General features: G+C 46.9%; 1 protein-coding gene across 1 annotated transcript in view; it reads right to left on the reverse strand.

Annotated features, from left to right (window-relative positions):
• Window positions 1-10,483: 10,483 nt before the first annotated feature.
• The window catches only part of FAIM2 (Fas apoptotic inhibitory molecule 2), a 33,321-nt gene continuing 20,328 nt past the window's right edge, over window positions 10,484-23,476 (reverse strand). Inside the window, exon 12 of the mRNA XM_010989705.2 lies at window positions 10,484-14,099. Coding sequence (XP_010988007.1) covers window positions 13,950-14,099 — 150 coding nt within the window. The 3' untranslated portion in view covers window positions 10,484-13,949. The remainder of the gene's footprint in view (window positions 14,100-23,476) is intronic.

A 23,476-nucleotide genomic window follows, 5' to 3' on the forward strand; every position in this document is an offset into this window, starting at 1 on the left:
AAACAACAACTGGAGTTGGGAGGAATGAGGATTGATGGCTATAGAGTTTCTTTTGATGGGGAACAAAATGTTCTAAAATTTGATTATGGTGATGAGACAGGCTGGGACCTGGGACCTGGGGTCCTTTACTGCAGTGCCTGTACTCCTGGAGCAACAAAATACAAAGCAACTATGAGGAACTAAAAATAACAGCATGCGTGCAGCAGCTGGGGCAAATTATGAACAACAAGCTACAAAGAGGTGAAAACCCACTGGCCGCTTCTGAGTTGTCGAGAGCAAAAGCAGGGTAACACGCATGATTCCTGCACACAGCCCCTCCAAGGGGGTGGGCAGACCACCTGAGCCACCCCTCTGCCCCTGCCCTCACCCCATTTAAAGGACTAGCTCATCCCCTCTCAAAGAGTGAGCAAGGGAACCTGTTACTTGTTTTCACTCCCTCATGCTGCAGTGAGTCCCAATAAAGCCTTAGCTGAATTTCTGGTCTTTTAACAATTTCTGTTGATTAAAGAATCCAAGAACCCAGGTTGGTAACACTGATGGTTTATTCACACCTTCTAAATATACTAAAAAATACTGCGTTGGACACTTTAAATAGGTGAATTGTATGGGATGTGAATTATATTTCAATAAATCTTTTTTTGGAAAATGAACACTCAGTATATGACCCAGCAATCACACTCCTAGGTATTTACCCTAGAGAAATGGAAACTTATATCCCCCACAAAACCTTTACATCAATATTCATAGTGGCTTTATTTGTAATAGGTAAAAATTGGAAACAACCAAAATTTCCTCCAGTAAGTGAATGGTTAAACAAACTGTGGTATGTGGTAGTCTACAGCATGGTACGTATTACTCAGCAATAAAAAGGAACAAATTACTGACACCATGCAACAATTTGGGTAGATGTTAAAGCATTATGCCGAGTGAAAAAACTCAAAAAGATACAAACTATATGATTCCATTTGTATAGCATTTTCACGGTGAAAAAATTACAGAAAATGGAAAACAGATGAATTGTTTGCTACGGTTAGGGATGGTCGGGGGTGGATGTGACCATAACAGGGTAGCTTAATGGAGATGGTTGTGATAGAATAGTTCCATATCTTGATTATAGTGGTGGCTACTTGAATCTGTGTGATAAAATGTCAGAGAACTATATACACGTTTGTACCAATGTTAATCTCCTAGTTTGGGTAGTACAGTATAATTATATAAGATGTAATCATTGAGGGAAACACTGAAGGGTACAAGGGACCTCACTGTACCTTTTTGTGACTTCCTGTATGTCTATAATTGTTTCAAAATAAAAAGTTCTTAAAAATGAGAGGCATTGTTAGAGAATCAATTTAAGAAGCAGGTATACCTCCACCCCTTCCACCACCCGACGTAGCCATCTGACTGCGTCTCTGCCTGCTTCCAGCCCTGGCAGCAGAGTGAACAGGGTGGAACAGAGGATCTCTGGTCTGGGGGATACCAGCCCACCGGAGGCGAGGATAACCTGCTTCAGGCTTAAGTGAAAGTATACACACTGAATGTTGAAAACCCCAGATTTCTTGCCCTACTGGCAGCCAGGATTATACTCTTCAAGTAGGAGGTTTAGAGAGCCTTTTGGGGAAACTTACTGACATGATTATGGGTATAACCAAATCAGAAGAACTCAGGAAGAGGGGTCGGGGTAGGGGGGGAAGAGAAAGAATGCTTATTCCTGCGCGCGCGCACACACACACACACACACACACACACACACACACACACACACACACACGATTTCCATCTCTCCCCCAGTTTGTTTTAAATCCTTTCTGTTTCTTTCTCTGACTGCCCTTTTATTTTCTTCTTCAAAGTAATGTATTTCCCAAGCCCTCTATAATGCGTATGTGTTAGTTTTGTAGTCAGAAAAAGACAAATAAAGGTTATTATAAAGAAAAGGTTAGGGAATGTATCCCCAAACATCCTCAGCTCCTCTCCTTAATTCACCTTGAACTTAGCATCTGTGAATTTTTGTAAATGTTATCTGAGCCTACTTATGTTTTCAGCATGTACCACTGCTTGGGCGTAATTAATTCCACAATGTACAGTTTTACGAATAGGACAAAGAAAATAAGATTAAGGAAAGGATACTTGATATGCCAAATGATACTTGGTAACTATCACTACTGCCAGTTTCCTTTCCATTCTCCTTCCTTTTCTCCTTTCCTTCTTTCTTATCATCCATTCCTCCTTCCTTCCTTTTTTTCTCTGTTTTTTTTAGTTTTTGAACTTCCCTTTACAGTATATTTAATACTGTAGAATGTGTCCTTCTCAGTACATCACATCAGAAGGCACAATGGTGTCAATTATTTGTGATGTTAACTTTGATTGAGGTGGAATCTACCAGGTTTTTCTGCTGTAAAGTTATCATTTTTCCCTTTGTGATTAAAAAGTAGTCTGTGAAAAAATCTGTGCATATGAAAAGATACTAAACATCATTAGTCATCAGGGAAATGCAAATCAAAACAATGAGATATTACTGCACACCACAAGGATGGCTAAAATACAAAAGACACACAATAACAAATACTGGTGAGAAGTAGAGAAATTGGAAGCCTCATACACTGCAGGTGAAAATGTAAAATGGTACCACTCCTTTGGAAAACAATTTGGCAGTTCCTCAAAAGGTTGAATGTGGGTACATATGACCCAGTAATTTTACTCCCACATATGTACTCAAGAGAAATGAAAACATGTCCACACAAAACTTGCACATGAATGTTAATAGCAGTATTGTCCATATAGCCAAAAGTGAAAACAACTTAAATGTCCATTAATTGATGAATAGATAAATAAAATGTGGTATATTTATGCAGTAGAATATTATTTGGCAATAAAAAGAAATGAGGTACTAATATATGCTATGACATGGATGATCCTTGAAAACATTAAGCTAGTGAGAGAAGCCAGTCACAAAAGACCACATACGGTATGATTCTATTTACATATGTCCAGATTCGGCAAATATCTAGAGACAGAAAGTAGGTTAATGGTTGTCAAGGGACAGGGGAAAGGTGAGTGTGAGGACTGACTATAAGGATGGAACAAAAATGTTCCACAATTAGATTGTGGTGATGGTTGTACAACCCTTTGAATATTAACAAAAAAATTGAATTGTGTATTTTTGAATGGGTAAATTATATCTCAATAAAGCTGTTTAAAAGAAATGAAAAACAATTTGAAATAACAAAAACACAAAAGGGGAAGAGGAAAAGGATGGAACCCGGATAGGCAAATGAATCTAAGATACTATCAGCAGAAAAAGGACTATTTTTCTATGAGATGCTGTATACAAACCCCATGGTAACCACAAAACGTAAATCTGGAGCAGAGACACGAAACATATAAAAAGAGGAATTGAGAAAAACCTCATAGTAAACCACCAAACCAAAAAGACAAATAGAAATACAAGGAAAAAGAAACAATGGAGATATAGAACAACCAGAAAATGAAAAATTAAATGGCAGTACCAAATCCTCATCTGTCAGTAATCACCCTAAATGTGAACGGATTGAATTCACCAATCAAAAGACAGAGTTGCTGGATGGATTAAAAAATAAGATCCAACTATATTCTGCCTCCAGGAGACTCACCTCACCTCTCAAGACAAACATAGGCTCAAAGTGAAGGTATGAAAGATGACACTCCAAGCAAATGGCAGCCCAAAAGAGCCATGCTCATATCAGTGCTTGTGTTGTATCAAACAAAATAGACTTCAAGTCAAAAAAGAGACAAAAATGGACAATATATAATGATAAATGGGACAATTCTTTGAAGACATAACAGTGATTAATATATATGCACCTAATATAGGAGCATCAAAATATATAAAATGATTATTAACGGACCTAAAGGGAGAAATTGACAGCAACACAATGATAGTAAGAAACTTTAACACCCCACTTACATCAATGGATAGATCATTCAGACAGAAAGTCAATAAGGAAACAAAGGTCTTAATGAAATGTTAGACCAGATAGATTTGTACAGAATATTCCATCCAAATGCAGCAGAATATACATTCTTCACAAGTGCATATGGAACTTTTGCAAAGATAGACCATACATTGTGACACAAAACAAGTCTCAATACATTTAAGAAGATTGAAATTGTAATAGAGGAGAACAGATCTGACTCTATATTGGATCTGTTCCTTTGGTTTTAGCCTTGGTGTCCTTTTCTGGGTTCATTCTTGCTAGCTCTGCATCTTTTGTAAATGAATGTTGCCTTTAGCCCATCTGGTAAACAGGAGAGCCTTTTCTCAAGGCTCTGACCTTTAAGGATATTAACACTTCTGCACTTATATAAAGACAACAAGTTGCAGAATAGAGGGTAGCCTTTGTTTTGCTGGAGGTTTTGCAAGAGCCATGACCTGGCGGATGTGGACAGCTGAAGGAACAGAGACTTCCTACACCAAGAAGTATGCAACAACCAACCACACCTCCCTCCCCTGTTTTTTTGTATAAAAGGAGCCTGTATTCTGACTGGAGCAGGATGGTTCTCCAAAACTTTAGTCTGCCATCCTCTTGGTCTGCCAGCTTTCCAAATAAAGTTGCTATTCCTTGCCCCAACACCTCATCTCCCAATTTATTGACCTATTGTGCGGCAAGCAGAACAAGTTTGGACTCGGTAACAAAATCACATCAAGCATCTTTTCTGATCACAGTGGTATGAAACTAGAAATCAACTACAATAAGAAACCTGAAAAAATCACAAGCATGTAGTCCGAACAACATGCTACTGAACAACTATTGGGTCAATAAAGAATCAAAGGAGAGATAAAAATTACCTGAAGACAAATGAAAATGAAAATATGACATACCAAAATCTATTTGATGCAGCAAAAGTGGTACTAAGAGGAAAGTTTATAGCAATACAGGCCTACCTCAAGAAACAAGAAAAATCTCAAATATACAATCTAACCATACACCTAAAGGAATTAGAAAAAGAAGAACAAATGAAGACCAAAGTCTGTAGAAGGAAGGAAATAATAAAGATCAGAGCAGAAATAAATGAAATGGAGACCAAAAAGACAATAGAGAAGATCAATGAAACTAAGAACTGATTCTTTTAAAAGATAAATGAAATTAACAAACCTTTAGCTAGACTCACAAAGAAGAAAAGAAAGAAGGACAAATACCACATGATTTCACTCCTATGATATAATAAATGGATCATATTTGTATTTATAAATATAAAAAACATACAAAAAACCAAACAAAATAAATGAATGAACCAAACAAAAATAAACTTGTAGAGAAAAGAGTAGTGGTTACCAGAGGGGAAGGAGAGGTGATGGGGACAAATTGGGTAAAGGGGAGAACTGTGTGGTGATGGATGGATATGAAATTTTTTGTGGTGAGCATGATAAGCTCACTACCAATGGTATGTATGGTATACAGAAGCAGAAATGTAGTGTTGTACACATGAAACTTACATAATGTTGTAAACTAATATTACCTAAAATAATATTTAAAAAAGAAGAAAGTAATTGTGGATGGAGATAAGTTGAAAATAAATAAATATTCTGTTCCTAGCAAACTTTCACTTAAAAGTTTAGCATTCATTTGGTGATTCTTGCCTGAATCAATTATTGCTTTGAATATTACAAACTGGTAATTTTCTAATTCTGTTATTCCATCTATATTTACTTGTTGGAAATTTACGATAAGGAAGAGCCATAAAATATATTTTAAAAAATAAAAGATGGGATTATACTCTCTGTACTACTTTACAATATGCTTTTTAATTTAGTATTATGTAATATTATGCCTGTATAAATATTTACCCATATTATCGTTCTTTTTTTTTTAATTGAAGTATAGTCAGTTTACAATGTTGTGTTAATTTCTGGTGTACAGCATAGTGATTCAGTTATACATATATCTATTCCTTTTCATATTCTTTTTCATTATAGGCTACTACAACCATATTATTCTTAAGGACTGATTAGTAGTTCATAGAAGAAGTCTATCAATATATTAAACAGTCCCTTATTGTTTAAAATTTGTTTCCAAATTTTCACTCTTATGAATAATATACCAATGGATATTCTTGTATCTTTTTGGAATTTGTCCAATTGTTCACTCAAATATCTAGACAAATACCTAGAAATATGATTTCTGGGTATATACTTCTAAAAGTTACTCGATAAATATGGCCAAATTATCTTCCAGAGTTATTTCTCAAACACAGATCTGATTTTGTAATTCCTCTACTTAAACATCTACAGTGTTCTCACTGCCTGCAGAACCTAGTTCCATCTCCTTGGCAGAGCATTGGTCGGTCCCTCAGAACCTAGCTCCTCTATGTTGTAGCATCTTCTCTTTCCTTTTCAAAAAATTAATTAATTGATTAATTCCCATCTCATGGGAATCATACTCTGATTTCCTTTGGGGAAACATCCCTCACCTCCCTGACTCTCATCAGTGAATGTGGCTCCTGGGATAAATACATGACATAGGTCCAGTCAGTCAGTACATCCCAACCTAGTGCCACGGTGATTGGCCCAGCAAAGAACTTCTGAACCAAAGAGGACCGATTAGGGTCAGCCAGGACTTCTGCTGGAATTGCTGGGCCAGAGAATTCTTGGAACTCACACAGTAGCACATTCCATTGGTCAAAGAACTTGTGATCATTGTTTTAAACTGCTCCATTCTACCCTCAGGCCTCATGCAAATATACCCAACCTCTCCCAAAGTCTCATTGCATAACAATATCAGGCTCAGGCCAGAGGTCCTGAATCACATCTAAACCAAGTCTATGTGCATTTGAGGCTCTTCAGGGCTGGTTCCTTGGGTAAGGCTGTGCTCCACTTGAAGACTTCAGAATAAGAGAGACAAGTTATTTACCCCCATCTCCCCTCCACCCCACATGGTGTAAATAATGGGACAGGCATAGGACAACCACAATAGTTGCTCTGGTTCAAAAGGGAGGAAATGAAAGGGATACAGCAGATATGGTTATAACAATTTCGAACTCCACCTGGGGTTGACTAGGGCCCAGTCTCTGGCAATGACTCTTTGTGGCTCTTAACTCCATTCTCTGGCCTCTTGGTTTTGCCTTCTGAGTCATCTTTTCCGTAGGAATCAGCCCATATTGTAGCTAAATCGTTTTTTCAGCCTGCTTCCTGCCCATAGACATTCAGGAATCCAAAGGCTGCTTCATTTTGTACTGTTTCTATCTCTTTCAATCTGAACTGGTGGTGCTACTACAAATACAACTATCTTAAAAACTGTGGTTTTTATCTGAATCTTATTGGGGATCACTCCAATAAGTGACAATAGTCACACTCGTAAATCTGTTTAGGACAAGGTCTTCTTCATCTGGGCCCTCAGTGAAGCTGCTGAAGGGTAATATCTTTAAGATCCTTGGAAACCCTATTGTTTAACAGAGCAGGTTTACAACCCTTTAAGAGCCTTAAGAGTGCTTCTGTCTGTTGGAAAGATTCTATGAGGCACCATCGAAGATCTTTCTGAGGTCTTAACAGAGGGTTTTACAGTCATACCTTTGGCTTCACTTTTGCCGGGAGACCATGTTTTCCTGACAGTGCCCTGGATTTGATCTGTGTCCTGAGGTTCTTACTACTTTGAAAATTCTTTGCTGACTGGAAAGACTGTCCTGGACTTTTTACATCTCCTCCAAATTTTGCTTAAAAACAGAATAATTCCTTCCTTAGCTTTTCTCTCATTCTCTGTTTCTTTTGACACAAAGCCAAAACAAGCCAATGGACATTTTCAACATTCTGCTTGGAAATCATCTTAGCCAGATCTGTCAGTTCATTATTTTTCTATTTTTCACTTTAGTGTAGATAAAAGTTTTGTTAAACTTTCTACCACGATATAACAAGGGTCTCTGTTCTTCCAGGTTTCATTGATATTTTCTTCAACTTTCCTTTGAATCTTCATATGCAGTTTCCTGGAGGCCCTTCGAGCTTTCTCTCACAGTCTCATTGAGACCTGTCCGGCATCTCCTATCACCTGATCCCAAAACCAATGCCGTATGTTTTAGGTTTTGTTACAGCAGTGACTTACTTCCAGGTACCAAATTCTGTTCCAGTTATCTGTTGCTGCATGGCAAACTACTTCAAACTTAGTGGCATAAAACAACAACCGTTTTGTCGTGCTCACAGATTCTGTGGATTAGGAATTTGAACAGGGCATGTAGGGGATGCTTTGTCCATGCTTTGTGATGTCTTGGGCCTCAACTGGGAAGACTCAAATTGCTGGGGGCTAGAATAGCTGGAGTTGGAGAATCTACTTCCAAGATGGTGTCCTCCCTCACATGGCTGCCACTTGGTGAGCATGGCAGGAGCTCTGGGCTCAGCTGGGTCTCTTAGCTAGAGTGTCCACACATGGCCTCCCTGGCATGGAGGAAAAAGGAGCTAACAAAAGGGCATAGAGCTAATGAGGGACAGGGTGAGGCTCACTCCTTTTGGCAGGATTTCCTCAGAAAAGAAAGCAGAGACTCCAGGAGAGGTTGGGAATAGTAGTCTGGGAAGAAAGGATCTTAGCCGACTGTGTGTGGCGCGGTGGGTGGGGTGGACAATGAGAAAACAAACACAGGTTTGCTGAGTGTAGCCAGGCTTGAGTGGAGACAGATGGCACGCGTGAGCTGGATCAGGTCAGCTCAGGTCTAGAATTTCTCCAGCCTAGCTTGGGAGCCTGGGAATGGGAATGAAGTGTGAAGTGTGAAGATCTTTCCTGGGGTGAGAAGGATGTGCACAGAGGTCACCACTCGAGCAAGGCAGCAGCTGCCAGAAGGGAGTGGATGGTTTAGTGGTTGAATAGCGGCCCCCAAAAGGGATGTCCAAGTCCTAACACCTGGTACCTATGAATTTGACCCTTTTTTGGAAATAGGGTCTCTGTAGATGGAATTAAGGATCTTGAGAAGAGATCATCCTAGATTTAGGATGCGCCCTAAATCCAATGACAAGTGTCCTTATAAGAGAAGGGAGAGAGGGATTCAAGACACAGAGATACAGAGGGAAGTACCAGGTGAAGACGGAAGCAGAGACTGGTGGGCAGCCACAAGCCAAGAACACTAAGGAGAGAGACATGGAATGAATTCTCCCTCAGGGCCTCCAGAAGGAACCAACCCTACTGACACCTTGATTCTAGCCTCCACAACTGTGGGAGAATAATTTAGCTCTGTTGTTTTAAGCCACCCAGTTTGTGGTAATTTGTAAGGCAGCCCTAACAACTGATGAAGATAGAATGAGTGGAAAGAGATAGTGAGGCTGAAGGGCTGGTTGGAGGCAGGAGGCGGCGAGGGAGCCCAGGGTTGCCAACCCCCCTACCCCCCACCGCCAACTTGGACTGCTATCCCTCAGTTCCCACCAGTCCATGCCCCTCTGCCTTCATTCACTTCAAGCCCTGACTCAGAGTCCCCTCTGGTCCACTGTTCTGCATCTGCTCACATTTACCTGGGACTCTCAGCCAAGCGGTCTGGAGCTGCTGGGTATGTTTTCTCTCCTGCAGCACTGCGGGTGATTTCTTCCTCTCCTGGCTCTTGCTGTCTGTGGAAGTGCTTTGCTCACAGTGGGTGCTTAATAAATGTTTCCTGTTCTTTCTTCAGAGTCCCCTAACTATTGCCCTGCTCCTTTCCCTGCTCCAGTTGGACTGACACCAAAACCTTGTCAGAAACCAGATAATGTCTCCTGCTTCTCCAGTGTGATGTGTCCACTTCCCAGGAACGTGGTAATGTAATCACCACCCATGTGCCTCTAATCGCACTCCCACCCACTCACTCACTCATGTATAACCTTGAACAAATCCCTGCACTTTCTGCTCCTTACTTTCCTCTTAGGTAAAATAAAGGGTTGAAGGGGGGTCATTCATTTATTCCTCCATTCATTCAAAACCTGTTCATTGAACCATTTGCCATAAGACCTATGAATTCAAGGGTGAACAGTTTGTGCCTTCAAGGAGCTCAGGTTTTATAGGAGACAGAAACAACAGTTAAAATGCAGCTAGTGTACAAGGAAGAGGGGCTCCAAGGAGGGAGTGGCCAGAGCACCGCGAGGGGGAAGGATTGAGAAAGGCTTCACAGGAGAGGCGACTCTTAAAGCTGCTGCTCTTGGGATCCTTCCAGGTACAACATAAGCTTTCCTTCTAGGGAAACAAATTTTGGGTCAAAATATGGAAGAATCTTCTAACACAACTGAGCACAAAGGAACAGGCTTCCATGGAAGCCCCCCCACCGGGAAGGGACTCTGTCAGGGCTGTGACAGGTACGAGGATCCAAGGAGACTCTGCAAAGGCTGTATAGCGACAGGAGGGCCAGTGCCTCTTTTCCACGTAAAGAGGAACGCGGAGATTTAATTTTCGCTCAGCTACACTGGGAGCAGCAGCTCTGGTGTGCACCTCTCACACTGAATCTGACTTACACCTCACACACACACTCCCCAAGCCATCTGAGGCAACGAGTAAAAGGCAGGCAAAGGAAACAGTTCGGGTGTCATTATTACTTTTATTCTTATCTCCTGTCAGTCATGGACCGGAAGGTGAGGCCAGGGAAGGGAACAGGCATGGACCCCGGGAAACTTGGAAGAGCTGAGGCCAGAAGGGCTTGTGTCTGGGGTGTGTCTCTGCTCTCAGACATTTGAGAGGAAGCTCTGGGGCCAGGTGGCACAGGGGCAGTTTCCAGCAGACAGGTAAACAGTGTCCGAGAGATGTGAAAATGGCTGGACTAAAGGGAACAGCAGGAGGCTGATGAGGAGAGTGGTCTGAGGCTGCCTGAGAAGAGCCCGGAATGAAGTTCAGTGGCCAGATCCTGCCTGCAAACCTCAGGCCCAAACCTCCCTCTCCTTCTCCCCCTGCAGAATCAGGCCCTCCTTTTCCTCAGGCAGCCACCAAGGGGCAGCAAAGTGCCGGTGTGAAATCCCAGCTGGGTGAGCCAGGGAGGGAGAGGCAGAGCCTCTTGGAATAAGGATGTCTGGTCCTGACTCCCCGGGGAGAAAGAGCTGAGGCTGGAAGAATCAACGTTCCTGGGGCTTCCCCCGGTGACACAGGAGCCACACCTGAGCCTGGGAATCGGTATGGGAGGCCCCCAACCTGCACTTCCAAGGAGAGGCTCTCTTGATAGGTCTTCCCCTCAGTCAGAGACCTCCGACTCACAACACCCATGGTCAGATTCCTGGCTGCATCCCGCCTTATGAAAATCCAACCTCCCCCTCCCTGGTCCCAGCCGCAGCCCTGCCCAAAATGTGAGGGGCCAGCAGGCTCCCTTCCTCCTCTGCAGCGTGTTCCTCCTGCCCAGCTTCGGTTTCCCTGTTTCCTGTAATCCTGCATTCCTGTTCCCCCGCTCTCCCTCCTTCCAAGACCCATCCAAGTGTTCCTGGGGCTCCTCATGGCCTCAATGCAGGTGGAATGCAGGGGCCTCAACCCTGGCTCTGCTGCCAGCTCAGCATGTCCTGGACCCCTCTTAGGACCCAGAATAGGAGGCTCCACACTACTCTGCTTTGGGGTGGCCCTGAGTTGCCCCAACACATTGTTTATTTCTGAGTGCTTGCCTTCTCCCCTAAGCTTTTGGAGATCAGCCTCAGAAAAGCTTCTCAATCCCGTTTTTGCACAAACTGTCCTAGGGAGAGGAGGACTTGGACAAGAGCTTCTGGGAAGCATGACCAAGGCCCAGGCTGAGAATTACAGGGCAAGGGGTGGGGGAAATAACCCTTTATGAACAGGAACTAGAGATTAGGAGAGGAATCGAGGAGACCTTGGAGGAGAGGTGGCAACTGGATAAGGAAGACAGTGCAAATAAGTGTTCTGGTGTCTCTCCCTGCGCCACCCTGGCCATGGTCTTCTATCCTGCTGATAAGAAAACTGAATCACAGACAGCAAGAAACACTTGCTTCATACCATGAACCTGTTGGCAGTGAGGCTAGAAATCAGACACCAGAATTCTACTTCCCAGCTTGTGTCTAGAAGGTGGAAACTACAGAGTGCAAAACTTGGTGGTGGTACCGGGCGGGGAGATGGAAGGCCAGGGGTGGCACTGAGGATAACAAATCCGCCGAGATGTCACAGCCTCACCACCCAGTCTCATTCCAGTGCCTACCCAGTCTGTTAGCCTTATGACCCGGGACCCAGCCTCTCCAGCACTTCAGCTTTTCTCTCCACAACAGGGATATACAGAGTACTGTCTTTGTAGGATTGCTGTAACGGATTAATTTAGACCAGCACACAGGAAGCATTCCACCTGTGCTCCCAGCTGCCTGTATCTCAACACAAACACCACCATCCGTTCTTGGCTCCCTCTCTCCTCATACCCAAGATGGAACATAACTTCAACTGTTTCTGCAATATTTCTTAAAAGCTGGAAATAGAAAGGGCAGAGAGGGAAGGGTCAGGAACACACAGATAACATACCTAGTTATCCTCCCCAGAGGCAGAAAGAGCCCCTGGCATATGGAGAAAGAGGCAGCCCTGGAGGAAGAGGCCAAGGAAGGGTCCAGATAGCTGCTCTGAACCTCTCTGATCTATCCAGTAACTTTCCACTGGCCCAGAGTCAGCAAGTGCTGGCTGCATGCTTCCCCAAGTGTGGCCCCCTGGTCCGCTCCCCAGCAGACCTGCAGGGGGCTGGACGGCTGACGCACACCGGGCCTGAGATCTCAGCTGCCAGGAAGCTGATAAGGAGACCTGACTCCATCACATGGGACCAGCAGGAGAGACTTGACCTGGTAGTTAACATCAGCTGGATGGCTTCCAAATTGGAAAGATGAGGAGATAAGGAGTGGAGGGGCTGAGTGGCCAGAGAAACTAGGAGAAGGGACTGGGCACTGCCAACTGAGGCCTCAGGAGGCCTGACTGGGGATAAGCCAGCAACTGGCAGCAGATGGGGGAGGTTTGGGAAATAGGATGGGCCGAAAGACCTTGGGGAAGGGCTGGGGGCAAGGCTGGATCCCCTCCGGCTGGGGCTAGCTCAACAGCTAAAATACACCCCCTCCTCCAGAACTCCTAGGGCCCAAACACTCCACTTAGCCTCAGGCCTTTGGGAGCAGCCTGGGGGTTGAAGAGAAGAGGGTGAGAGGGTGCAGGTCTCAGTCCTGCCCCGCCTCCCAGGAGGATGAAGGTCTGGGTGAATTGGCGGTACTGCAGAGCCCAGGCCTCCCAGTTGGTTGGCTGCCTGCTCCCACCTCCCTTGGAGTCCCAGGACAGGCCCCCATTTAGGAGCAGAGCCCCCCCTGCCCACTTCTGCCCCCACAGCACTCTGTTATGACCCAGGGGGGTCAGCCAAGGCAAGCACAGATGGTACTGGCTTCCTGCCCTCTCTCGTTGCCCTTGGCCCCCAGGGCTCAAGTGCCTAGAACAAGCCTCTGGTCCCAGACCTGGGAGAGGATGGGCAGCCTGAGACAGCCATACTGTTCCCCCACTCCCAACCCCCTCCCCCTCACACATAGAGCATCCAGACCTTGTCTCCCAGCTCTCCTCCTAACCACTCCCTTGCAGTGTCAAAGCCTAACCTGGAAGCGGAGAGGGGGTGGGGGTGGACACAGTACAGTGTGCCCCAGGGTCACACAGCTGTGGCCACCTCAGGAGGAATCATGGTGGGAGTGCAGACTTCAGCCGGGCTTCCTGGAGCCTCCTTTCCACATCTGAAATACTGCTGGGCTCCTCCCACTCATCCTTTGGGTCCTCAAACTCGGAGAAGCCTCCAGCCTCAACTGTTCCAGTTTGGGAGCGGTAACTAGGGGGAAGGGGCAGCACAGGGGAGGTGTGACCTGGATTCCGCAGGGCCCTTGATGGCATGGGTGCAAGCTGCTGAGGGTGAGGATGAGGGCTGGGCTCAAGGAAGTGAGCTGGCCTCAGGCTGGGTTGGCAGCTAGTTTTATATCTGGGCTGGCAGGAGCACAGGGGGCAGTCAGAGGACCAGCAAGGGGGCATTCTCTGAAGGAAGGAGTGGGCGGGAAGGGCTCCTCATTCCCGGTTGGTGCCAAAGAGCTGCAGGAAGAAGGTGAAGATGTAGATGATGTCTAGGTAAATGTTGAGGGCTCCAAAAATATACTCCTCAGGGCTCAGCGAGTGCCGTCGGCTACCCAACAGCAACTGGGTGTCAAATGCCAGGAACTGAGGGAAGGAGGAGAGAGAGAAGTCAGAAGGTCCAGTCACTGTGACACTGACCATGGGGCCCCAATGTCCCCACCCAGGCCCAACCCCAATTTTGTTATCACCTACTGACTGGCTGCTTAGTGACTCTCCTGTGACAGCCCGGAATCTGAAATTTTCCCAACACTTTCCATCTTTAATTCAATACCTCTTTACTGAGTACCTACTATGTGCCAGGCAGTCATGCAGCAAAGAACTAAATAATTAAAACGAACTAACATTTCTCTTCTCCATCCAAATTTACTGGGAACTGAGGAAGTAAAAAGGCACTTGAGAAAAGGAGTCATATAGGTCCTGACTGAAAAGACCAGGCTACCAACAGCCAGGGGCCAAGTAAGTGGAGATGCTGGAATGCACCCACCCACATGTTAACTGCAGATGACATTTGTCAGAAGACACCGACTTAATTCACCTGGCAAACAGAGGGGACAGTGACGCAGGGACCATGGCCCTACTTAAACTGGACTTCATGGTGGAGATGATGACCCTTGTCACTCAGGGTCACCTCTCTCCCCTCCTGCTCTCAAACCCTTTTCTCAACATTGTCCCCAGACAGAGCAAGGGAGTAACCGCTAACAAGCACCATTTAGTTCTGTTCTGTAAGACAGAACTACAAAAATCCATGAGCACTTTTAAATACCTATTCTGTGTTTATGTCTACATTAAAATATATTTTCTTCTGATTATAAAAAAAAAAAGAACTAGACAGAAAAGATCCCTGACCTTGGAGAGCTTAGAGTCTAGTGGGGAAGTAAAAGTATGATGAGGAATCAAAGAGAAACACGATGTGCCACGGGGGGCTGCTAACAAGGTACCTGACCTACGTGAGTGTGGCAGGGGTTCCGGAAGGCTTCCTGGAGGAGGGGACCTTCAAACGGAGGCATAGTCTTCTTGCCATAGCCTCAGGGCCCTGCTCTTAGAGGGTGAATGTCTGTTCTAGGTAACAGTGAGCAGGGAGCAGGCGCTTGTTATGTGCTTCACAGACGTTAGCCCACTTCGTCCTAATAACATCCCTATCGAGTAGGGATTCTATCATTCCTAGAGGAAACCCAGGCCCAGAGATGTTAAATACTTAACCAAAGTTACACAGCTGGGAAGTGGCAAAGCCAGACCTGAACCCAAGTGGGCTGGCTTCAGAGCCCCCACATTTAACCATTCTGCCCTGTGGCTTATGGGCAGCACCCACGGTTAATGTGTCTCCTGCCAGGAAACAGGCTCCCCTCCGAGCCCCAGTGACTTGCTCAGAGCTGCAGAGACAATGAGGAACACCATGCTGTGCCTGCTCTTGGGGGCTCACCACTTAGTGGGGGACACTTACAGATGATGACAATAAAACTGGGTAAATGCCATAATTAAGGCTGATTGGGCAGGAGGAAGGTGGCCCAGGAAAGGTGACACTTTAACTGGGGCTTGAAGGATGAGTAGGGAGTTTGCTAGACTAAGCAGACCTAGGGAAGCCCTGGAGGTGAGGGGTGTGGTGTGAAGAACAAGGGATTCAGGGTGGCAGGAGCAATTTGGCAAAGGGATGGATGGAGAGAGGCTGGAGCCTAGGGGCCAGAGGCTCCAATAAGGAACAGCTCCAGCACATGGGATATCAACACATGTCACCCTTGAGGGTGGGGAGGTGGGGGTGATTACAACTATGGGCTTGAAAGTCAAACTGACCTATGTTCCAGTCTCAGCTCTGCTACTCAGTAGCGCTGGGACTCTGGGCCAGGTTACTGAGTTGCTCTGAGCCTGCGAGTCCACACCGTCAGATGGGAGATGAGTGTGCTTGCCTCTTGAGGTTGTTGTGACAGTGAGATAATTCGTGCAAGGCGCCTGGCATGGTGCCTAACACATGGTAAGCACTTAATGAATGGTAGCTATTAATGCAGTTTTATTGTTAGTATCTGCAGAAGGAGAGGTGCCCTCTTGAGAACATGTGTACGCTGCGGCTGAGACTCGGGTCTCCTGCGCCGCTTGTCAGGAGGCAGAAGTGTCACTAGGGGAAGCTATGTGCCCTTAACAGAAGGAAAATGGAGAGCCACAGCCAGTGCTGAGGGGGCCCTGTGCAGGGCACGTGAGCCTCTGAGCTCACAGGCACGGAGGGAAGGGTGCCGGAGAACACAGCACTGGAGCCGGAACGCCTGGGTTTGGGGGCTGGTTCCATCTCTCAGAACCATCACCCACTTGACCTCAGTGTTCTATCTGCAAAATGGGACAATGATAATGACCACAGCGTGGCATGGTTTTTGGGGAAATGTATGACAGAGTATGTGGCATCAAGTATTATTATTCTTTAGCGTCGTGTCACTCCCTTCTACTCTGCTTCTTCTCAATTCGATTTGGACTCCCAGGTAGTTTCCTTCTGCAGCGCGAACGAGCGAGGAGAAGGGCTGGCTCCAATGCTGCAGGCTGCTTAGCAGTCACAGCGGGGAGTGGAAGTTAATAAATTGCTGATCTGGCTTGCCAATCAGCAGCTTGCTTGGTTGACTTCCAGAGCCTGGTCACCCCTGGGTGAGCTAATGAAACTGAATCTCTCAACCTAGAAGGCTTGGACCTGTCCGGGTCTGGGGGTGGCCTCTCCAAGGAGCACCCACCTACGAGGCCGCCTAGAGCAGTCAGCTGGCTTTTTCCCTTGGAGTAAAGAGGAATTAAATGGTTTCTGTCCCCACCCTTGGTCTATGGTCAGGGGTGCTTATCTCCATGGTGCTAGCCTGCCCCAAATTTCAATCTCCCTGCCCAGGACCACCCATCATTGAAACCTCATGTCTGTGAAGGCTTTCCATTAATTTATTCCCAACAATATTTACTGAGTATCTACTATGTTCTTGGAACCCTGCCTTCAGAGAACTAACAGAGCAAAAGATAGTATCAGAGATTACATTATGAGCATGTAGTCATTACAGGGGAAAGTAACCTGATAATCTCCCTGGTTGATGTGCACTGTTGACTAACATCTTGACTGAGAGTGGATATCCTGGTTATTAACAACTAAGTTAACATCTTAGTTGGCAGCTAAGATCTTAGTTGGGAGCTCGCAAATGGGTTGACCGCTAACACCGAAATGGACAGCAGGTACTTGAGTTGCTAACTAGCCGAATACAAGACCCTGCAGGAAGGGCAGGAGCAAGAGGCAGGAGCAGGACTAGAACACTACTGACTTACATCTGAGTCGTCCTTTCACACACTAGTCTTTTATCTTACTCACCGAATTCACCCTGGGAGGTGGATATTATCATCAGTATTTTACATAAGGGGAAAGCGTCTCAGCCACTGCGTGACCTGCTGATGGTAATTTGTCGCGTGCTGGAACCAGCTCAGCTGTCCTATTCTGACAGAGATGGGGCTGGGGTGGGCTTGCCGGGAGGGAGGGGGCAAGCACAGAGGCAGAGGAGCCAAAGGCAGACTCTCCTGGTTCACCCTATCAGCTGGGGCTGCACCTGGTCAGGGTCTCCTGGCCGCTCACTCAGCCTGTCCCTGCCATGTCCAGGCTTCTGTCTGCTGTCCTCCCAGAGGTGAGGCTGAGAGGCTCAGAGCCACACCAAATAGGCACTGAATACAAAAAGCTGGGGTTACAGTGTGTTGACTCAGCATAAAAAATAACTCGTGGCCCGTGTCCATCCTACAGATGCCAGCATAAGTGCGCAAAGCAGAGCACCCAAGGCCGTTCAGGGTGGTGTTGGTTCTAACAGGGAAACCCTGGGAACAACCCAAAACTCTATCAACCAGGGGATTGTTAAATTGTGGGCAGCAGTGCCAAGGGAGAAACATCTCACATAAATGCTATTATAAGGAAAGAACAACTTGCAGAAAAATCCATATCACACGAGCTCCTTTATGTAACAAAAAACCTCACAAGACTATACGTCATAGGAACCTACACAGCATATATCTATAAAATGCAGATAGAAAAGTCTGGAAGGAGAGACAACTGACCACAGCGGTTACCACTGGGAAGGCAGTAAGGGACATGGTCAAATGACATTTGCTTTATCAATATTTAAAATTTAAAAAATGAAATATGTGAATAATGTATTCATATACTATTATATTAGAAAAATTTTAAGAAAAGTTTAAAGTAGCACAAAAGAAGACTTGGCAGACTCTTTCCTTTGTCACCGCAAGCCCTGTCACGGGTGTTGCACTGTCATCTCCGTCACGGAGTTGAGGAGACTGAGGCCCAGAGAGGATGGGACTTGCCCACTTCACACAGCAGAGAGGACAGCTCAGATCTCCTGACCACCCCCAAGACCACTCTCTTTCCACCATGTGACACTGCGTTGGGGCATGGTGTGTGTGTGTGTGAGTGTGTGAGTGTGTGTGAGTGTGTGTGTGTTTGTAGAAGGATGGAAGAGGTAAGATGTATAAATAGAGCTCATGGCTACCCGGGGGGATGCACAGAGCACTGGGCCCACCTGGTCCTGCCACCACTTTCTGGGCTACAGTATGAGCCTGGGCTTTGGGGTTTCTGTAGAAAGGAGGCTACCAGCCTTAAGCCCTTGTGCCCTTGGTTGGGATGCAGGACAGGGAAAGGGAGCTGAGTGGAGACGTGGGGTCCATTTGTTGCTGGGCCAGTAGAAGACACTTCTTGTCTTCATTGACCTGGGTGTCAAAAGTTTAAATGGCCCAGATGACCTCTGCATGCAGCCCTGGGTCCTGGGGAGCACCTCCAGGTGGGCCACCACCAAAGGAACAGGTCGCCTGGCAGGCATGTGAACCAGAAAGTCTGGCCCAGGATAAAAGGGGAGCATGTAAGAAGCTGTGTGAGAGAGGAGGGACATGTGTGTAACACAGTGCTTAAGAACACGGAGTGGGGCGTCACATAGACCTCACCTTAGGCAACTAACTAGCAGGAACAGGTGATATTATTGATCACTGATGATGTTCCAGGTGCTTCCTAAGTGCTCTGCACATATTAATTTACTTAAAAGTCACAACCTACAAGGTGGGTACTATTATTATCCACATTTTACAGATAAGGAAACAGAAGCACAGAGAGGTTGCATGACTTTTCAGCCCACACAGCTAGAATGGATTTGAACCCAAGTACCGTGTTCCAAAATCTGGTGCCCTGAATTACAGGGTTAACTTTTACAATCAGGCTAAAAGCTACCAGGGTACTTGAGAGACTACTATGTTCCCAGTGCTAGGCTGTTTTCTTTTTTCTGTTCATAGAGTATCTTATTAATCATTACTACAGCCTTGTGAAGTAGTTAGCATTAGGCCCATTTTAAAGATGAGGCAGCTGAGGCACAGAGAGATCACATAACTTGCCCAGAAGTCACAGTGGTGAGAGGACGAGCTAGGCCTTGACTGTAGCTGGGGTTGGGGTGTGCGTGGTCACCGGGAGAGCTCCCCTGGCCCTTCTGACAGCACCTCTTCCTGGTGACCCCCCCCCCCCGGCCCTGATGCCAGGGTGCCCAGCCCCGCTCTCCACAGGGACTCTGAATCACCCCTGGGGCTAGGGGCTTCTTTCACCTTCTCTGGGTCAGAGTGTTGGTTTGAAGGACTTGGTCTGAGCAGGGCGTTGGTTTCTGAAGATTAGTGTCTCAGGAAGTGAGACTGAGGTGAGACCTGGGAGGGGGACACTGAATACACTTCCCCCTAGAAGAAGAAATTACCGGTCAATCCACTCTCCCTCCTGCCGCCCTCAGAGGAATCCATCAACCTCCAGAGGGTTCCGACTAGACCTCAGGTCGGGCGTCAGAGTTTAGCGGCAGAGGATAGGGGGCACAACAGAAAAGGTTCTCACCGGCTCTTCTGGGCCTATGTAAACCACCGAGGCAAAAGAGCCTCTAAACTCTGAATGAAATAAAGGTTAAGTCTGAAATAAAATCGTACCCCCGCCTTGGGTCTGTGTAGCCGTTTTTACTTTTCGAAGTGTTTCTCTAACTGTGAAGAAGACAGGGCATAGATCTCCAGAAAAGCAGGGGAAGGGTGGGGTGAGGGCAGACTGGAGTCTCTTTCCCAAATCCCTCAGATGCTGTGGGTTTGGCCTAGGCTGGATGGCAGAGTCCCAGGACACACAGATTCCCTGCTAGGGTTGGATGGAAGTAACTACCGACGGCCTAGCCTCAGGGTGACAGAGGCTGAGGCCCCTCTGGGTCCTCCTGCTGTGGGGGCCCTTCTCTAGGGCTTTATCTTCCCATCTGTGAAATGATACAGAGAAGAGAGTAGAAAGAATGCTGGGCTGAGAGTCAGGAAAATGGGGCCTTCATCCAGCTTGGCAGCAAACACTGCATGCGTGTGTGTGGTGTGTATGTGTATGTGGTGTATGTGATGTGTGTATGGTGTGTATGTGTGTGGGCTGTGTATGTGAGTGTCTGGTGTGTGTTATGTGAGTGTGTGATGTGTGCATGATGTGTGTGGTGTGTGTGTCTGGGTGTGCCCTCTCTGGGCCTTAGCACAGGGAGGTCTGTCAGCTCTGAGGGCTCCCTGGTCTCAATGCTGCTTTTCTTTTTTTTAAATTGAAGTATAGTTGATTTACAATGTTGTGTTAGTTTCTGGTTTACAGTATAGTGATTCAGTTACACATATATATAATATATGTATTTTTTCATATTCTTTTCCATTATGGTATATTACAGGGTATTGAACATAGTACCCTGTGCTGTTCCATAGGACCTTGTTGTTTATCTATTTTATATACAGTAGTTTGTATCTGCTAACCCCAAACTTCTAATTTATTCTCCCGCCACTTTCCTCTTTGAGAGCCATAGGTTTGTTTTCTGTCTGTGAGTCTGTTTCTGTTTTGTAAATAAGTTCATTTGTATCACATTTTAGACTCCACATGTAAGTGACAGCATGTGATGTTTGTCTTTGTCTGATTTACTCAGTGCTCCTTTTCTTCTAGGGACTGAGGACAGATGCCTGTGTGTGTCCCTTCAATGGTCAGGGGTCCATACCCAGCATTGGAGGCCCAGCACCTCTGCAAACAAAGCATCTTCCTTTCCAAGCTTCACCCATCCAAACACTATCAGGCCCTGAAGCAGCCACTGCCGACCACACAGGTTCTCCCTGCCACCCTGTCACTGACTCTGGAACACTGTAGTGGCCTCCTCACTAATCTCCCAGCCTCTGGCCTATTCACTGATCTGGCTTCTCACTCCTTCAAGCACAGAGGCTAATGTTTCCTGAGGTCCTCAAAGTGGCTGGGCTGGGCAGGGAGGGGAGAGTTCTGTTCCCATCAGGCCCGTCTAATTTCTCAGGCCCTATACCTGATCTCTCCCCTAGGTACATCCAGGCTTGGCTTCCTGATTTAAGTGGTTGGGAGACTTTAGCCTCCCCAAAGAAGGACCAACTCTGAGGTGGAACAACCTGCCCAGAGTCATGTAGGCATGGAGACTCCGTCACAGAGGGAAAGCAGCCAGCCAGGCCCTCCGCCCCACCTGTGTGCTCGCGCTCTCTCTCACTCTCTCCCCGCCCCAACCCTCCTGCTCTGTCCTGGCCCCTCCACCTTGCCTCATCATCCCAGCCCAGCTCTCATGCTCCTCTGCCTAACTTCTCAGGAGCTTCTACCAGAAAAAGCACTCAAGGAGAGGGCACGGAAAGGGAGAGGAGGATGGGGCCATCCTGAGGCCAGTACCTTTCGGCTCTGACTCACCCACTTCCACCGGCATTTGGGGCTGGTGCCCAGTAGGGGGTATGGGGTAGGGTGAGGCAGAAAACCGGAGCCTCTTGAGAATGTGCCAAGCCTAGGGGGTGAGGCCTAGGAGGGGCCCTGCAGGACCACAGCCCTAAGATGCCTTGGCTCCCCACCCACCTGCAACCTCAGCCTTGTGCAGCTGGGTGGCCCTGCTCTCAAAGATGGCAGAATCTTTCAGGGGAGGGGCTGAGGTCTCTAGAAGAAAACCCTTTGATTCTCACAGCCCTTCCAAGGCCCAAGCTGGTGGGGGTTGGGGGTGGTTCTCCCTGGGGGTCTGGGACCCCTCCTTTGACACTTCTCTTCTCCCCACCCCCCACCTCCACAATTCTTGCCTAGCTGAAATGCTGGGAGGACCCCTCACGGTGCTGAGAATTCCCCAAAGACTAGGATGGGAGATGTCAGCATGGGCAGATGGAGAGACTGGGGGTGCTGGGCACTGGTTCTGGGGATGGGTTACAGCTAGGGGACCACAGATTCAACAGCACAGGACTGATGCTAGAAGCAGGGTCAGATTGAGGTCAAGGACCTTCCGAGTTGAGGTTAATGGAAAGACACAGGGACCTTAGTTCTTATAGGGCTGGGCCTTTGAGGGCCTCTGTCCACCTGAAACTGAAAGGAGGGAGGAGAATGAATCCAGCGGCCCCTCCTCAACTCTCCCCACCCCATGGGACCTCTCACGTGAAGGAGGGCAGAGGATGGGGCTGGGGGATTGACATCATGTGCTCCTGACCCTTGTTTACATAACCTTCAGGATGAACCCAACCAAGGGCTGTGGGTGTGTTGCTCTCCTAATGAGCCATTAACGGGTAATTAGGCGCTGTGGTTCCTCCTCCCTTGTGACTCACAGAAGACTGATGCTTAAGTCAACTGTGCAGCCACGCTTTCTTTGCCTTGCTCAAACAGCACCTCAGCCGGACCCGGCCCCCCAGCCATGCCTCTCAGGTGTCCATTCATTCTGCAAACATCTAGGGGGTGCCTACTGCGTGCCATACATTGTTCCAGGCACTGGGGGTGCAGCAATGAGCAATCCAGAACCAAATCCCTGTCTTCAAGGAACTTAAATTCTGCTGGATGGAGACAAACAATAACAAAGCAGAAAAATATGGAGTATGTCAGAGAACGAGAAGTGCTATGGAGAGAAATACAGCTTGTGTGCTTGTGTGCGTGCGTGTGTGCACACTCAGGCACACGAGACTGTAAATGAAGCAAACCCTTGAACGAGGGGAGAGAGGGAGCTGTGAGCCAATGCGAAGGAACAGATAGAGGCAACAGTGGGTGGAGGGGTCCTGTGCTGGGAGCGAGCCTGAAGTCCTCAGGAGCCAAGGATGCTCACGTGGCTGCAGCAGAGGGGGTGATGGGGAGTGAGTGTAGGGAAGGTCCACGTGGGTCTTGCAAGCAGTGGGGAGCAATTGCTGGAGGCCAAGAAGAATAATGATTTGACCTCATTATGTTTAACAAAATCACTCTAGCCACTGCGGTGTTGGACACAGACTGTCAGGGCAGTACCAATAGGATGCCATTTCCAGATTCCAGGTGGGTATAAAAGAAAAAAAATACAGGTAGGAGAGGATGGTGAAATGGACCAGGCAGTACCCATGAAGGTGGAGAGAAGCAGTCAGACTCTAGACAGAAGGTGGAGCCAGCTGGATTTGCTGCTGCGCCAGTTGTGGGGTGTGGAGAGTGGAGGAGTCAAGGATGTCATCAAGGC

The sequence above is a fragment of the Camelus dromedarius genome, chromosome 11 (assembly GCF_036321535.1).
Source record: "Camelus dromedarius isolate mCamDro1 chromosome 11, mCamDro1.pat, whole genome shotgun sequence".
NCBI lineage: Eukaryota > Metazoa > Chordata > Mammalia > Artiodactyla > Camelidae > Camelus > Camelus dromedarius.